Source organism: Dermochelys coriacea, chromosome 15 (genome assembly GCF_009764565.3).
Source record: "Dermochelys coriacea isolate rDerCor1 chromosome 15, rDerCor1.pri.v4, whole genome shotgun sequence".
Classification (NCBI taxonomy): Eukaryota; Metazoa; Chordata; order Testudines; family Dermochelyidae; genus Dermochelys; species Dermochelys coriacea.
Window position 1 is genome coordinate 20323163 of NC_050082.1, and position 18869 is coordinate 20342031.

The 18869-nt window shown below is 40.1% G+C and overlaps 1 protein-coding gene and 1 long non-coding RNA gene across 3 annotated transcripts in view; one reads left to right on the forward strand and one right to left on the reverse strand.

Moving 5' to 3' along the window:
• LOC119843986 overlaps positions 1-7370 on the forward strand; it is a 146497-nt gene extending 139127 nt beyond the window's left edge. The window contains exons 4-7 of the long non-coding RNA XR_005289115.2: positions 140-249; positions 4443-4552; positions 4681-4807; positions 6123-7370. This is a non-coding gene — a long non-coding RNA (uncharacterized LOC119843986). The remainder of the gene's footprint in view (positions 1-139; positions 250-4442; positions 4553-4680; positions 4808-6122) is intronic.
• The window catches only part of ADGRD1 (adhesion G protein-coupled receptor D1), a 252094-nt gene that overhangs the window by 52262 nt on the left and 180963 nt on the right, over positions 1-18869 (reverse strand). For both annotated transcript variants that reach the window (XR_006275876.1, XM_038374066.2), the window contains exons 20-21: positions 13028-13181; positions 119-185 (exon numbers count right to left, since the gene is read on the reverse strand). Coding sequence is in view for 1 of the 2 variants with exons in the window: in XM_038374066.2 (XP_038229994.1) it covers positions 119-185; positions 13028-13181 (221 nt within the window). In the remaining variant the exon portion in view is untranslated. The remainder of the gene's footprint in view (positions 1-118; positions 186-13027; positions 13182-18869) is intronic.

Below are 18869 nucleotides of genomic sequence, written 5' to 3' on the forward strand. Positions count from 1 at the left end.
GGAGTTGTTGGAGCCCAGAATCAGGCCCTGTGAGAAGATATTTAGCATTAGTCCTGCCCTCCCCTGATATCTTACTTGTTTTCATATTTTAACCAGAAGTAGATCTTTCTGTACTCACTTGTCATGTTCTCCATAACAGTTCATGGCTGAAGCTGTAGAGATGATGCAGATCACCAGTGGGCACCCTGAAAAATTAAGAGATGGCGACAGTGTCAAAACTGCACCTGATGCTTCCCTTCAGAAAATCAGGTAAATTCAGTCAATGTGCCCAGAAGAAATCTTCACAGGCAGCAAACAGCTCACATGTGTTTCAGAGTTACATGTGCCTTAGAGCCCTTTGTGCAGCTAAATTATGCAGACAAGGTGGGTGAGATAATATCTTCTATTGGACCAACTTCTGTTGGTGAGAGAGAGAAGCTTTCGAGCGTACACAGAGCTCTTCTTCAGGCTTATCTACTTCAGTCATACATGCCGAGTTAATGATCCTAATCCAAGCATCCAAAAATAGTCCTAGAAAACAGAGTCAAATCTCCCAGGAGGGTTCACAACTAGCATGGAGATATCCTAGAAATGTCAACACCCAGTTACTCTTTTGAGCATCACAAATGGGTAGGGAGAGAGAGAGTCTTGAATAAATTGAACCAAGTTAAGATCCCATTGAGATGCCCTCAGAGGGTATGTTTCTTAATATGAATGTATGAGAGATTTCTAGTGAGAGATGTATTTGCTTCAAGTAAATAAATTACATTTCCTATCATTACTGCCAGGAGGGAGGGAACGCTTGACAACGTTACATAAGTATTATACAGATTCGGGTAACTGTGCTTCTGCCTTCAATGGTAACTGCAAGCAGCTGGCCTAGAGCATAATGACGTCTTGTTGTGTCACTTTAATAGTTTTCCAAGTGAGTAAAGTTAGAAAGGAAGCAAGGTTTCTGCTGCCAACGGTTTTGAACAGGGTAAAGCAGGAACTCTTTACCTAGCAAATGATTGTCTGTCAGGCCCCTATAAATGTCCCATGTAGCGAATAGAAAACGATGTGGAAATAGGGTGGCTTTTTAAATCATTTTATAGATTTAATAACTATACTCCTGCTAAAGAATAAGATGTACAAGATGTTTTTTAAAAAAATACTATGGAAGGGAGATAATTCAGTAATAAAACCTATGGAGTTTTGCAGTAATTTCTACAAAACCTTTTCAAATTGATTTCCATAGAATCTTATTGGTTTTAGCCCAATTAAATTCCATAGGACGTTTCCAGAAGGGCAAACCTGCAGTTTTAGGCAGAGGTGTTCCAATTCTTAAGTGATCATTGCCAGGAACAATACATATTTATCAATGACAAAAATATTCAACAGCCAGCAAGTAAACGTGCTTGCTTCAGTGTTATATCAGAATAACTTCAGGATGGAGTTACTCCTGAATTACATCAGTGCAAATGAGAGCAGAATCAGGCCCATGGTCTAGTAAGTGCCGCTACAAAGTGAATTCTAAAGTCTAAAATACTGTCGTAGACAGTCATGGAAAACCCTGTTCACTAACATGTGATACCCAGAATAATCAATTGTACATGACCCTGATCCATCACATTTGAGTGCTTGGCTGAAACGAGGCCCATATCATCTTACCTAAGCCATGCTCTTGACAACCCCTGAAAGACAAAAGCCCAGGTTTTTACTGTTTCAAATACAACTGACTAAGGGCACGTCTACACTGCACAGTTAAGCTGGCCATTTACCCAGATTTTAGTCCTAAAGCCCTCCTCTCCCCCCTCCCCGCCCAAAGAAAAATCACTGACCTGGGGTTGGAAGTGCCTGAAGACCAGGCTAGCTGACCCAGCTCGGGGACTCAGGAAGGATCTGGGGTCCACTTTAACTTGGGCTGAAACCCATCCACTTTGTACTGGGGACGTGTGGTGAATCAGTAGAGTGCTGATGGTCTTCCAATGCCCTTCCCACACTTCCCCCAGAAGAAAAGGACAAATTCTCCCACAATTGACACAACTGACTACAAAAGGAACCATAGAGCATCTCAACACAGAGAGCCATGGGATTGCTCACATACACACACAGGTAAGTGTAGAAACATTGAGAACCCAGTAATGGGTATGGCTTTGTAGTGTGACTGCTCATGGCTAGGCTAGGCTAGGTACTCAAACTCAATAAACCCAGGTTTCAGAGTAGCAACTGTGTTAGTCTGTATTCGCAAAAAGAAAAGGAGTACGTGTAGCACCTTACAGAATAACAAATTTATTTGAGCATAAGCTTTCATGAGCTACAGCATCCGAATGCATCCGCTGAAGTGACCTGTAGCTCACGAAAGCTTATGCTCAAATAAATTTGTTAGTCTCTAAGGTGCCACAAGTCCTCCTTTTCTTTTTTCAATAAACCCAGTTAACTGAATGTATACACAACCTAAGGGAGCAGAGACAGTCTTTCTTTTCTGGATTGGTACAGCACTTTGCACAATGAGGTCCTGGTCTAGGAACGAAGCTTCTAGGTGCTACAGTAATATAAATAACAATAAGAAGTTGCTTGGCACTGGCTAATAATTTTGTGGTATGAGTTTTCTTCCCAGGGCTAACAGCCTTCACATGTAGATAATCTGTCTCGTACACAAAAAGTACTTGTGCTTACTATCCCTCAGGATGCTAGCCTGAGGCAAATTTCAGATAGTCACAGGAATTAACTTGATTATTTATCCATTTTAATCTGCAGCGAAGAAGAAAATTAAATACAGAGTTCCCTAGCAAGATAATAAAACGTATACAGATGAAGCGTAGTGCAGTCATCTGGATAACAAGAACAGTTAATTCAATGAATGTAAAATGGTCTACAGCCTACAGTGCAGCATTTGTCTTCACTCTGCAGTAAAAGGCTATTAAAAGATAGATGGGGGTGGAGGTTAGCATCTAAAATAAATTAGGATTTTGTTACCATGAAAGAAACATATTGTTCTCTGAAGAACCAACCGTTTGAGACATTCTGTAAAGGTAGGAATCAAACATATTTAGCCTGATGAGGTCACAAGATTTGATCTGGCCTGGAACACTCCGATGGATAATATAGTACACGAAGATAGTAAAGGTATTTGCTCAATCCTGGGCTTATGAGTAAAAACTGCAGATGAGCTGTTAGAGTCAGACAACATCTCATAATAGTTAATTCTAGAAATACAATAGCAAAAGTGCTAATGCAGTGCTAGTACTATTTATCATCCATGTAAAAATGCCGATTATGCTTTTTTATACTGTATTTGATTGTTTTCTCAGTTGAGATGTTATAAACGTGTTCACCAGCCTACCCCAATCCTTCAAATGTATGATGTGACATGATATGCTTTACGTTAGGAAGTGCAGCATCAGATACAGGATATTGTACTACACAAGTCTGTCATCTAAGCTATGGCATTTGCAACATGCACACCTCTGTAGTATCACTGCATGCTATGCAGCACTGCATATTAATAAGTGAGTATGAGCCACACTGCAACATAGCCTCAAATTCTGGACTTCTGGAGAATAAGCAAGGATGGGTCAGCCTCAGGACATTTGGTTCAGTTCAGATAAGCACCCAGATGTCACCCAAAGTGTATCTGAACTTCTTGGGCTGAAAATCTATTAATATGAATATGCAAACTAGATATCATTAACTTAGGTTTGAACAGAGACTGGGAATGGCTCAGTCATTGCACTAATTGAATCTATTTCCCCATGTTAAGTATCCTCATACCTTCGTGTCAACTGTCCGAAATGGGCCATCTTGATTATCACTTGAAAAGTTTTTTTCCCCCGGCTGATAATAGCTCCTCTTAATTAATTAGCCTCTTACAGTTGGTATGGGTACTTCCACCTTTTCATGTTCTCTGTATGTATACATATCTTCTTACTATATGTTCCATTCTATGCATCCGATGAAGTGGGCTGTAGCCCACGAACGTTTATGCGCAAATAAATTTGTTAGTCTCTAAGGTGCCACAAGTACTCCTGTTCTTATTTCTCCTATGTGCCTAGCTGAGGTGATGGCGATTAGATATGCTGTTAACATGGACAGGTGTGATAGAGAGCAAGTTGCTATGGACTCAAAGGAAGGTCTAGTCAAAGCCCTGAGAACTAGGTTAAGGCCCTAGGTGAGAGCAGGTGATGTCACATGTAGGAAGAGATTCCCAATGCCTTTAAGGAATCTACGCATCAGCGGGTAAGCAAACACCGAGTATCTGTCTACCTGGCAGTGGAAAGCCATTTTCACTGCGAGATGTACCTTAAGAGAGCTGAGTGAGAGTTTTGACCTCTTGAGGTCTAAAATGTAGTGCAAAATCAGAGATAGGGAAGATGAGGTTGGGTCTATGTTTTTAGAATGACAACAAACTTGGAATCCTTTCCATTTTGTAGGTAAGTATGTTGAATGGTCAACTTCTGGCTGTGTTGCAACATGTCTTTCAGCTCCTTAGAGCATTGTGACTCTAAGCCTTGGAACTAAGAAGGAGCCATGCCTGGAGATGGAAGACCCACAGGTTGGGCTAAAGGATCAGTCCATTGTTCTGAGAGAGCAGGTAAAGAATGGGCCAAAGAGGAACAGGAGGGCATGTTGCCATCTATGTCAGATAAGGGAGCCAGACTTGTCATGGCCAGGAGGGGCAATCAGAATAACTCTCCCTTTGTCTCATTGAATTTTCAACAGGACCTTCAATAGAAGAGGAAACTGGGAAAAGGCATACAAGAGGGTCCCATGGGAGGATGAGGGCATCTCCCAGTGACTGTTTCCCCAGGCCAGCCCTGAAGCAGTAACGAGGACACTTCTTGTTCTGGTAAGTAGCAAAGAGATGGGTAGTCAGGGTTCCCCAAAGGGCGAATATATCTTGAAGGACCTCTGAGTTCAATACCCATTCATGGTCATGACAAAAATTCCAGCTGAGACTGTCGGCTGTCCAACAGTCTGTATCCCTAGTAGATAGCAAGCTGAGATGAGAACATTGTGATGGATGCACCAATTCCAAAGTTTGAGTGCTTCCTTGCAGCGGGAGGGAGATCTGGCACCCTCTTGGCAATTTAAGTGAAACATACAGGTCATATTAAGTCTATCATGACTTTTATGTGGGTGTTCTTGATGAAAGGCAGAAAGTGTGCACACGCATTCCTGACAGCCCTTAGCTCCAAAAGAGTGCTACGGAAGGTCACTTCTTGGGAAGGCCATTTGCCATGAACCTTGTGATTGTGTAGGTGAACTCCCCAGCCTATTAGGGAGGCATCCGTCCCAGGGTGGTGAGTCTACATAGCAGGAGGAATGCTCTCGCTTGTACTGCATCAAGGTTGGTGCTGATAAACTCCAGTCGCTGTACCGGGGTTAGTGCACCGCTACAATGAAGAGAACCTTGGAGAATACCCTGGGTGGAGCAGTCTGTACTGATGATGGTCCTGTCCCAAAGGTAAACCGTAGGAAATCTTCCATACAATGGTTATATTGAGATATGGAAGTAGACTTCTTGTAGGTTGAGTGCTGGAAATCAATCTCCTTGCTCTAGAGCTGGAATAATGGCTGCTAGTGTGACCATCTTGAACATCTGCACCTTCCTGTATTTGTTTAATGCCTTTAGATCTAGAATGGGCCTCCAACTTCCCTTCGCCTTAGGGATCAGAAAACAATGAGAGTAAAACCCCTTGCTCCTGAGTTGCACCGGTTCAGGGCCCCCTATGCATAACAAATGATATATTTCCTGATGAAGTAGATTCTCATGAGAAGGGTCCCTGGAAGGGGGATGGGGAAGAAGGGTTGGAATCAGGGAGGGACATTAATTGAATGGCATAACTCTTCAAAATTATCTCCAGAACCCATCTGTCAGAGGTGATATTCTCCTAACTGCTGTGAAGTAGGGTCAGGTGACTTCTGAAGGGGTGTGACAGGTGTGTAGGTGGCATCTGATGTTGCAAGGTATAATTGTTCAGGCCCTCGACCAACCTGTCAAAAGCGCTTAGTAGAGGCGGTTTGAGAGGTTACGGACTGCTTCTGCTTTTGAACCCTGGTCCTCTTACACTGTGGCTCGTAACAGCGTTGAGATGGTGGGTATTGAGGAGGTTGTGACCTGTGCTGGGGCTGAGAGATACATCTTCTCTTCTGTCCTGCAGTGTAGATTCCCAGAGAGCGTAATGTGCTCCAGGAATCCTTCAGGATGTGGAAAGAAGAATCTGTCTTCTCCATGAAGAGTTTGGGCCCTTCAAACTGGAAGTCTTCTGCAGCTCTTTGGGTAATCCAGAAAGGTGTAGCCAAGAAGCCTACCTCAGTACCACTGTCATGGAGACCAGGCAGGCAGCTGTATCAGCTACATCCAGTGCTGTCTCTCAGGCTGGCTATTAACTGACCCTCTCTAAGAATGGTCTGAAACTGTTCCTTTTGTGTTCCAGTAAATGTTCCAGAAATGCACTGAGTTTCCCATAATTAATGAATTGTATTTGGCTATGACAATTTGGTAAAGTTGCCAACAAATACACCATTTTGTCAAGCCCAATCATATGGGGTCAATTTGGCATTATGTTGCTTGCTTCATGCATTAACCACATCCCTTGTGATGGATTTGTGTTGCAGACATTGAAACAGTCTGCCTCTTTGGGAGGGATGTAGTATTTTTTTTCTTAATTATTTTTATTTTGGCTCCGTTTCTGGTTGATGCAATGGAGGCTGCTGTCTGCCAGATGACTTTGGTAGGATCTAGAATCACCTCATTAACTGGGAGGGCGGTTGAGCAGGAAGTTAGGGGAATTCGCCCGCGCAGGGCTAGATAGCCACAAGGGAGGGAGAGCACATGTGCAGGCTCAATGGATGCTGCTATCCAAAATCTCTGATTAGAGGCGCAGGGGTGCATATGTGCTTACAGTGAAGCACCCATAGGGACACTACTCAAAGAAGAAGATATTTATTTCAAGCTCCTGGAAAGACCCATTTATTGCCTGGCTGGGAAAAGTATATTCTCTAATTTGTTTAGCAGGAGTAGAGTTAATCTCATCTGATATGATTTTTTTTTCCATTGGGTTAACACTGCCCTAGAAAAGGGCGCTGGATCTAACTCAACCAAGTGGCAGCAAATAATCAACATTCAAATGGATGGAAACTAAATGCTCAATTCTAACTAATAATCGAAGGGAAAAGAAAAATGCCTGCAATGTTGGGAACGGGTTAACTACAACATTCCACTGCAGTAACTTCCCACACAACAACCAATATCATCAGTGTCTGACAAATGGGTGAGAGGGGGAAGGTTTGAAAGTTTTGATATAGGTCCTGGAGTGTGCAAAATGTGGGTCTGATTTTTACAAACCCAAGCAAATAGTCCTTGCAAATAGTCCTCGCAAATAGTCCTCCTCTATAGGTTATCCTGAATCACCAAGGCAACAGAGCATTATTCCAACCAGTATCTAGTATTTTAAAGGTATTCCCTTCTTAGAATCAATCATCTTTTGAATTACTGACAACTGTAGTATCAAAGTAATTCTAGCACTCTTTGGACTGATGATAATACACAGAGACTTGAAATGATTCAGAACATTTGGTAACCTGTCTCTCTGCTGAATTAATTTTACTGAAGTAATTTCTCTCAGCCATCACCGAGTATGGTAGGATATTTCTTGACATTCAATCCAGATCTTACTTGTTCCCATCTCTTGCAGATTTTGCCCCTAGTTTCAACTCTTCATTAATCCAGATGCTGCAAAACTTTACTCACACAAGAGATTCAATGGGAATGCTGATGCAAGGACTATTTGCTTGGGTTTGTAAAAATCAGACCCACATTTTGCACACTCCAGGACCTATGAATGTGCAAAGGGTGGTCATCTTCACAAGTGAGATAAGACTGAAAGATGAAGACGGGGCAGCCTGCTTTGACTGGTCCAAGATGAGTCATCCTCTTCAACAGCTTTAATTCATTTTGGGTCAGTATCATGCTCCAGTTGGTGAAAAACTGGCCACAGCTGTCAGACATCAGAAAATTCACATACACAAATGTCTGAGGGCAACAGGCTAGTTTGCACTGCAGTGGTCAAAAGAGGTTCACTGACTCGTGCTACAACTTCCACAGTTGAACACAGATTTGTATGAAGACACAAAATCTTTATGGCTTCTATAGCAAATATTCATGGAGATGCAATATTTTGAAAACAAAATACTCAACAGGATTCAAAATTTTCTGGTATTAAATTATACTGTTATACCAAAGAGTTGTCCTGCTCCCAAATGGAAGTCTAGCAAGCAGATATCAACCAGTGAAAGCTTCTAAGAAGTCAGAAAAAGAAAGGGCAGCTGCTGTTGGGAGGAATAACACAGTGTGATTCTTTTGACTAATAGAGATCCATTTGGGGACTCTGCTTTTATGTCTCCAGTACAAGCATGACCACAGTTCAATTCTTGATTTATCAATTTATCAAACGCTTATTTCAGAGCCAAGTGTCTTTTCCCAGAGCTGAGAGGGTTTGGTTAAGATGTATAAAACCCTCATCAATTATATACTTCCTCCCTTGTGTTCATGAACTAACAACTCAAACTGAAGCTCTATGTGCATTAATACATGAGCACACAGAACCATTAACACATTGCAAATGAAGGCAGTATTGACTGGCTTGATGTGTAATTAAACATTTCCATCCACATGCAAAGTCAAGATGCCAATAATATGGGTTAGCAACTAATAGACCCAGGTTCATTTGCATCACTCCTGTCCCTTTGATGGCCCTATATGTTTAGTATGGAAGTGAGAGACTGCAATGTGCATAATATATATATATATATATATATATTCACCCACCCACACAGAAATTGGTCCAATAAAAGATATTACATCTCCTAGCATGTCCACCTTAATTCAAGCAGCAGTTACTTCAATAGCATTCCCTTTCTTCTTTGGCATTAAACCTATCTGTTCCTACAGTATACTGTAGTTTCTATTCACTTTATAGTTCTGACACACTAATAAAATTTAAAATAATATATATATATAGAGAGAGAGATATACTGAGGTCCACTAAGCAGCATCCATTATCAACGCAGTGGATACCAGAGCTAGATTACAGGCAGTGAATGGTAGTAGCACAGACTATGAAAGTACCCACTGGTATTCATAAAGTGATAAATAGCCTGGGATACACCTGACTAGTTAAATTATTTCAGGGCTGTTTTGACACATTTTCAGCAATGACATGATGTCAAATGTGATTAAGAAAACCCAACAGCCAATTTAAATGCAGGTTTCTCTAAAGCAATACAAAACAATTTCCTAGCAACCTGATTTGTAATGACATTTACATTTCTTGGGAAGATTTCACTTGTCTCAGAACACTGTAGGATTGGCAGTCAAAATCTACCCATTTTAGAAACTGAGCTACCTGTAAAAAAATAAAAATGTTCAATGCAAATTTTTCATGAGGGAATTTATCATTGTTGGATGCGCTCTTATCTGCTGTCTGCCTGAGTCTTAGCTACACTTCACAGGGATCTGTGGACAATCAGTGCATGCCCACAAGTCTGACACTCTATCTGCCAAAAACAGCAGCACTAGAAAAAAAAATGCACAAAGGCCCTGTTCTAATATAGAACCTTCCACCATTTGTTCCCTAGTGAATTTTGTGCTGGATGTCTATTTACACTGCAAGCTCCTAGGCCCAGGGCCATGGGCCTAATCCTACAAACCTCTACTCAAGGCGTTTATTTATAAGTCATTGTGTATGCACTGCAATAGGTTAGGCCACAGTGCAATAATTAGCATTTATTTAATTATAGCAATCATATTGCAGTATTTCAGGTCACACTCATGTGAGTTATCTTTGCTTGACAATAAGTGTCTGCAGACTTGGACACCATGGTTTTCCTTGCATTGGGTATACTACTGGGCAGACCACTGCCACTTTACAAACAATAAATGCTAATATTAAGCATAGGGGAGCAGGAAAAAAAGGCTAAACTTACATTTGTCTGTGATTTGTATGCATAAGAATGTATCTTCAAGCAGTTGTTAATTAATGTATCAAAGCTTATGCTGTAAGACAATTTCCCTATGAATGAGATTCATATCCTTATTCTTCATAATAATAGATATTTTTAAAAGCCTCTTCAAACAAGAACCATGTGAAACTTGCCAGTTTCACTTCCCAACAGTTTGTAAGAACATTTTCTTAGATTTCGATCCATTTGGGTTTGCATTCCTGACATTAGGGGTTCAAAAATCTCAAATCAACTCTCAATCCAAAATTGCCAGGTTTCTCTCACGTCAGCACTGAAAGAATGTGAATCACATGAATCTCATGTGATTTAAACCCCAGACCACAAATGAGCTCAGGTTTTCTTGTGATTGGGCCTAAATTCACACACGTGAACCCCAGTAAACCTGGTATAAGTTTGTAGTAAAACCTGAAATGGGGGAGTTTTTCTTGGTGTTCTTTGGTTTCTCTGAAAATATTTCACAGGACTTTGCTGATAACACTGTAGGACAGCTTTAAAACTTTTTTGGAAAACAGCAGCTGTAAGCTGCATGACTGGCATTGTAGGCATGTAAATTGGTCATTCTTTAAGGAACACAACACATTTAAACCAATCAGATTGAAGGATGCATTCCATAAGTCTGTACGTGACATTAATTCTTAGAAAGTTGGCATGGAGAGATGGTGATTTGCACAGCTGCCATTAGTCAATACAGTCCTGTTAATTAACATTAATCTCACCATCTCCATAAGAGGTAGGAGGAAGGTACAGTCAGGGACATCTTCCCAGCCCAAAGTTAAATTAAATTCAACAAGTTTAACACATCTGCTGTGAGGAGTGCAGACTTTTCCCTCAAATCAGGTACAGTATGGGCAGTCCACTAACAGCCAGATGAAGTAGCAAAGTGAGTTTAATTTCAAGATGCAAAAGGCTCGTACACTTATAATGTATAAAGTGGAAAAGGTAACAGCAACAAACAATCGTTAGACAATCAGGTCAAACATGCATGAAAATGGAAATTTAGGGTCAATGGCTTAATGCACTATTGCATTCCAACCATCCCTCTCTCTCTCTCAGAGCTCTTATCCCAAGGGTTCATATTCACCTGCAGATTCAGACTCAGAAAGAACCTTATCTGAATTTGTTTTCCTGATTGTTGAATTCATTTTAGATCAGTTAGGAAAAGGACAAAGAATAGGATTTCTCCCTTTCTGTCTCTCTTTTGGTGGTTATTTCTCCTAGAAAAAGTCAGCTTAGATCCAGTGTCCAATGTGCAGTGAAGTTCTGTTTGTAACCAATATTCCAGTTGGGGTGACTGATTCCATGTTTGTTTATTATTATGGGAGTCAATAAAACCACGCAGAGGGGCAGGGTGGAGAGACAATGTAGCACCATTGAGAACGCTTGCAAAATGAAGCGATTTTCAAAAGATTGACTAGAAGTCAAACTTTGACAGTTTTGCTTGGAAGCTGACTCAAAATGAAAAATTGACTTCTATTTTCACCCAGACACAACAGTGAAGGCTGGCCAGTGAGGAACATTCATTGGCCATCAGCAGTGGAACGAAATGGTGGTGGGAGTCACAGCTCATGCAGCCAATTAAAGAACATTTGGAGAATGATAAGAACATTAAATGCCCCAACAACCAATAAGAGTGTTTGTTTTCTCCAAGGACTTCCATTATCTAAAAGAGTCACTGATTAGCTGGCATGTTCAATAAACACCAGCTGTTCTTCCTGGGATTTTCTCCAAGGCAACTGACAAAGCTATCAATGGATTTGATATTTCTAACCTTTTGCAGAGAGGCAAAGGGGAGTGGGGAGTCTTAACTAATTAATCTAGAGTTTGCTCCCCCAATATGATGAGACCATGTTACCCACGAATGTGTATCCAGAGGCACTTGGAAGAAAATTCATTAGAAGAACATTTTTAAAAGGAAAAGAAAGTGATGAGCAGAATAAAAAGGTCATACTGAAAAAATGTAAAGTAGGAGCAGCTGAAACATGTAAATGAATGGCATTGCAACTGCCAAGGCCTGCAGTGTGGAATAGGTATTAAATATTCCAATTATGACTGCAGTAGGTTTGTATTATTGTTATAATTGGTTTTGAGTCAGCTTCCAAATGAATCAATGGAGAAAAGATAATGCCTATTTTAAAATATTTTTGAAATTATCCATAATGATGCAAGTATTCCATTCTTTGTTATCTTTTCTCGTGCCTCCTTTTGTCCCAGTATATCACTTTCTTTTCTTCTTCTAATTGTGGAGCTTTGCCAAGCATCATTCACATGTCTCCAAAACAATGAGAGCAAGATATCTTCTGTCTTGTGTAAAGAGTTTTGAATAAGATAGGCATAGTGGGCTGTTTTTATTCATTTTCCCATGCATGCAGCTCATATTTTGGATCCTGCATTTGAAAAAGAAGTGAATGGCCCTGTTCAGTATTCCTGAATTCTACGATCACAATTTTAGTCTTAAATCTGGGTTCTTATGTAGCCCATTTCACATAAGGATGTCAAAGTGTATTACAATCATCCGCTAATGAAATTTCCTGAACGGTTATATCCATTTCACAGGTAGGGAAATAGGGAGATACAGGGTGATGTTCCCAATGTCACAAAATGAGTAAGTGGCAGAACCAGAAATAGAACATGTGGGTATTGCAAGAGCCCCACTTAGTCCAATATTGGCTTTATGACTAAGGATCGAATCCAGCTCACTGAGAAGTCAAAGGAATTGATTCCATTTGCTTCTATGGGATTTGGATTAGAATCTATATACTTCAAAGTGTGGTCAGAAAAGATGCATCTTCATACCTAACAGACCTGCTATTTGCAAAACAGACTGTGATCACTGTTACAGCTGCTTCCTTCTTTTGTCTATTTCAGAGACACTTTTAATATGAGAGATGGCACATCAGATAAAATCACATTGTACCATATTACTTAATGCTGTCCCAAAGTTCAGCTTTATCTACACTATATAAATTCGGTGGCCAGGATTCATTTATGAGCTCTTATCGCAGGTTTAAAAGAGATGAGGAGGAGATTGTTATTAAACACTTACCCCATCCAATCCCATAGTAGTATAAATGCTTGCTCTCTTCTGACCCAAACACTTTGATCACCATGCTGTAGAGATGAAATCCTTCCACCAGCATCCAAGCAAAAGCACTCAGGAAGAAGAAATGAAGGAGAATGGCCAAGATTTTGCAAGGCACCTACCATATGAAGCAAAAAAAAAAAATTAGTCAAAATTCTTGTTGAGTTTTTTCCATAATCAGTTTGGGTTTTTTGTGTTTTCACAGTAAACAAAAAAACACACTAGAGTAAAAGGATAGTAAAGAAAAATAATAAAGCATTAGAGAAACAGCTTCAAAGTGACACATCTAAGGAGCCTATGCTGTAATCAGAAAAACTAGTTGCCAAACCCATTTGTACCAGATGGGCTTAAGAGAACCAAATCACATGCCTATTTCTGCCCCTTCCCCCACAACATACCAGTCACTCCCGCTGAAGTCAATGAGAGTTAGAGGCACTCAAGAGTGCAGGATCAATTCCCCTGATGAAGCAGTTCTAGAGACAACTGACTATGAGATAAATAGGAGATTTGGAAGGAAGGGGTGACATGACCTGTGGGATGAGGAAGAGAAGCTGAATTTCTCTAAGGGTTTAGTGGAAGTCAGTGCATGTGGCTTTCAGGAGAAACCTCAACAAAGTGACAGCTTTAACTCAGGCCCAGGTTTTTAAAAGCTATTTAGGTGTTTTGCTGTGTGCAGCATTACAACACCTAACTGGTTTAGGAGCCTAAGTTTTAGTTTCAAACATGGTTTGGGCACTTAGGAGCCCAAATCCCACTGACTATCCTAAATCAGTTAGGCATTGCAATGCTAAGCACAGCAAGGCCTAAATAGCTTTAAAACTCTGGGCCTTAGTTTCTAACTTTATCTTGCCAATAAGTCCCTCCTTAGTCTGCTGTTCCTCATATTTAAAATAGGACATTTGGACTCAAACTTATTGTATTTCCAATTGCGTCTGTCCCAATTAGCAATTCAGCAAGTCTCACAAGATTCTCCATTCACTATATTACATGCTAAAAAGTGTCAGAATTGGCTTATAATGAGCCATAGTTGGGTCATGAGTTATAATTGACTTATGGTAGTCATCTAGCTTGTATTACACACTTGCCCGTCCAATAGCATCAATTTCCCAGAGTAAGTTACAGCGCCCAGTTTACAAAGCCATATTTGCCAGAAATGGGTCTAGTGGTTAGACCAGAGGACAAGGAGTCATGGCTACTGAATTCTTTCAGACATCTCAAACACTCCTTGATGGTGTGTGTAGCACAGTGAGCCAGAGAAATTCTGGGAAAAGGAAAAAGTGATGACCATAGAGAAGGATCCAGGGGAGGCTGCATTTTTGTGAATAATATAATGTTAGGAGCCCAGTTGGTCACAGTAATATTCTCACAGGCCAATATGGCATCCAGAAAGTAGGAGAGTCCGACTTAGGTAAAGAGAAATAGTAATTTCAGTTTTATAAAATGCTTTGAAGATAAATGAATTCTTGATAAAGAAAGAAATACCAGCACTAGGAGTATGTAGCTGAACTAGAAACATTCTTCTTAGGTCATATTCAGCTCAATTAGACAATGTTCATGAGCAGCATACAAAATACAGGTAATATAAGCATGGACTTTAATTATCAACTTTCCCTAAGGGGCTGACACCATAACTGTTATCGCTGATTATTCCTCAAAGAGATACTTTTTGTGCCAAATCCCATAACTGCCTGTCTTATAAAAACAGCAAAACCTAATCCCTTGCTCTTCCCCACTCCTCATGTATGCACACAGTCCATTGCTCTTCCACCATTAATTACTTTGCAAGGCTGTTCCATCATACCTAGTTTCTCTCATTACATGGCCATCTGATAGATGTGGCTGCAGATTATTTACTGCAGGACACACTTGTTTCATCCACTTTAGGTTAAGGTATATTTTAGGCCTCCTCCTTGGAATAAATCCCAGATACACATATGCATTGCTTTGCTTTGACAACATTACTGAAAAAGCCTTTTAGACACCTACTGCATTTCACAGGGGCCTTTGCTAGTTTACAACTCATTTAAGTGAGAAGACAATAGAACAGTTATTATTTTCTTTCCTAGTGTCCTTCCTTCACCTGGGCAAAGCCCACAGTCATGCTTCAATTGCCTGGATGCCTATGTGCTGAAATAAGGTTGCCAATGGGAACCAGTCTGCTCTCTCCACTCCTTTCAAATGTAAATAAGCAGCTCCTTTTGTTGTATTAGCTAGCTGCCATGTTGTGGCATTTCACCCTTTATGTGGATGTGTAGAGACTTGATAATATAATGAGAGTTGAACTCTCCTAACCCTATCTGAGCTGCATTCTAGAGGTTCTACACTGGAGTAGGGACATAGTTCCTGTTTCTCTGATATACTGATAACAAATCCATAAAAACTCCACTGACTGCAACAAAATAACGCTGAATTTAATGGATGTGAGATCAGTGTCTGACCCACTATTCTTTCAAGACGCCCAAATCAGTATACAAACAAACAATACCACTAATACATAAGGAATTCTGAAATGTTTTGGTGACGTTGGACCACAAATGGATCTCTTCATTGATGAAACCTAAAAAAATTATCCTGGTTAAGTTCTTTATCATAATACCAGAAGCCAAACAATAACATGGAGTCAATTTAAACTCTATCCGATTTACACAAGAAAGCTGCCCCCATCCCCAAAAGAAAATAAATGCAACAGAAAACAGCAACCTACAATAGAGGCTAGATCTGTAAAATGTGAGCTATCCATTTGCTGCCCAGCCAACCAGATGTGTCAGAAACAGCAAGTGGCTGAGTGAAGCAAAAACCAATGTGGAAGCAAAGGAAATTAAGATTGACGCAATCCATGGCTGCAGTATGAATACAGGTTCCTTTGGGCAAATTGTCTGAATCCAGCTTATGATGGTGCTTCTAACTGGAATGGCAGTTTTGTTACAGTACCAAAGAAAAACAACCAAAAAACCCACCACCATGAAAATGTGCTGTTTCTATATACTGCTATACTGCTGCACTTCTCATTTGATCTTCAGTTTAGGTAGATGCCCGTAGGACTGTAGCCTAAGTAAAGGTAGTTGTTTTTACCTCATCTTGTGGAGTTGCTTCATCCTTTCTTTCCTGTGTCTATGGTTCAGTACTGCTCAGAGGAGCACAGAGTGAAAAACAGCTCAATATGCCCACTGCAGAACTTCAAACAATTGATGATATCCACTGGGTTTTGCCAGTAAAACATAAGGCTATTTACTGCCTCTAGGTCACTGTAGACTTCATTTTATTTTGTGTAAATACATGTGCTTCCGCCTTACAAACATGCAGGTCTCTGGATGCCGCTGGATGCTGCTTCTTTTTTTTTTTTTTTTTTTGTAGCATGTGAAAACATAAATTTTTAATTTTTTTTTTTAAATCCACTCTGGCTGCCACTGTTTGGATGGCAAAGATGCTTGATGTGCCTGTCAGTAGGAGAAAATATGGTATGTGCGGAAGCTACTATCTCTAAGAAAACGGCCCAGGTGACTTTAGGATTAATTCCGTACTGAGAGCTCTAGAACATATAATGCCAGTTTATCCCTATTGTTTAAATCTTAGGGATTAAATTTTCTACAAGAAGCTAAATACATCTAAGGGAAGGAGTTCCTCTGTTTTATGGTTATAATGGAATTGACTAAACTTGTGCCCACCCTACAAATTAATGTAGTAGAAATGGTAAATGGACAAGTAATATAACTGAGATCTGCTTGATTGGCACAAACACTGGGCTACATGCAGCTCTCTTTGGTATCCAACTGAAGCACCCAGATTCCATAGTGGGTTAGAGAGATCCTGAATAAAATCCAAGGGCAGTGGTAATTTCAGGTATTGCTGCATCATCTGTTGACATAATGCCACTCTTAGGCCTTTGCTGTACTTAGTTTGGCTACATGGACCTAATTGACACTTTATTTGAAAATATAAGAACATAAAAATATTCAAACCAATGGTCCATATATCCCAGTATCCTGTCTTCTGACAGTGGCCAGTGCTTTCAGAAGGAATGAACAGAACAGGGCAATTTTGAGTGATTCCCCTGATATCCTGTCCTAGCTTCTGGGATTTGAAGGGTGACACACCATTGTGTTGCATATAGGATTTATAGAATTTTTTTTGCCTTAACTAGATAGGCCCATCTCTAGCAGAAAGAGAAGATGAAGCAAACCACAGCACCTAGAATAAATTCTCTCTCTTTTGTACAGTATTCTCCAGCCCATGCAATTAAAATAGCAATTAAGGGTAATCAGTTTTAAAATTAGTAACAGCAGAATACTCAATAAGTAAAAGCTTTCAAGGACACATGAATAATAAGAAGGATGAACTGTAACAACAAGGATCTTCCATCTGAACACAGCAACAAACAAAAACAATAATAATTATGTAGTTAATACTGACGAAGAGCTTTTCATCCATAGCTCTTAAAGACCTTTATAATGACATGTACGTATAATTATCCTTATTTTACTGGTGGGGAAACTGAAGCCCAGAGAGGCTACATACATTGGCTCAAGTCTCAGAGACAGTAAATGGCAAAACTAGGATCAAATCCAGGCCTTAATTCATATGGTATATTTGACATGCTGTTTACTGTACTTTTAAATGGAGAAAAGACCCCTAACTGTTGTGGAGGCAGTGGCCATTTTGTGCTTGACTGCAGCCATCTATAGAGGAGACAAGCACACTGTGCTCTCTTAGGGAGAATTTTTTTCTTGCTTTGTTGCTTTCTTAATATAAAATAAATATAATCTGGGTGACAGAATGAAAATGGCTGATCTTTGTGCATGGAATAACATACTGTGTACTTGAAAGTTTTTACTTACTGCACATTCTGCTGTTACTAATTTTAAAATTGATTATTCATAATTATTATTTTGATTGTATGAGCTGGATGAAGAAAAAGAGTAAGACCCCATTACTATAGCTCATCCATTAGATCATAGGCGCTGACTGCCCCTTTTAGACTCACAAAAGGGGAAATTAAATAAATGTTGAAAAAAATTGTTGCAGGCATTGGAAGGAAGAAAGGAATTATCTTGAAATTGGTTCACATCAATTCGCGCCTTTAATTTCCCACTATCTAGAGCCCTGACTAACTAAAATAGGTGTATTGGGAATACCTGAAGCTAAAAAAACAAAGTAGAAAAGGAAAGTAAACTTGAGTAACAGTTTGACAGGCTGATTCTCCTTTGCCCTAGATCATGTTAACATCAGGGCAAAGTGAGCGTACAGTGCTACCCTTCCGATTTGGAAGCACTTCATTCCCACTTAAATGACGGCACAAAGCACAGGGCATTGGAGAATCAAAGCCATAGGATGCAAATTTCCTCCTGCACCTACAGAGCTTCTGCATAGGGACTGTCTGTAGGCAAAGTTGCTCCACTTCACTTAAGGGGTGATATTAAAGCAGTTCAGTTAAACCAGCGTTGTTCTAATTCTGGTTTAAAGCAGGCTTAGTTCAGTTTAGCTCAAGTCAATTTGGAGAAGGTTTAAGCTAAATCAAAATACAGAACTCTTAAAATGAAATTAGTGTCTACACAGGAGTTTGCATCGGTTTCACTGAATAAGCTTAACTAAAGAGGTTTAATTAAACCATCCGTGTATGTGTGCAGACAGGGCCACAGTACCATAAGAGGCCAAGAGCTTGGTGAACGTGGTCAGCTTTGGCAACAGCCATCCAAAAAGAAGGAGCCTTCACCAGAAAGGCAACTGAGAATTCTTAGCATTTTAAAAGACTAGATGGGGAGAGCAGGTGAGAACAAAGAAGCCAAAACCCTGTATCAGTAGAAATTGC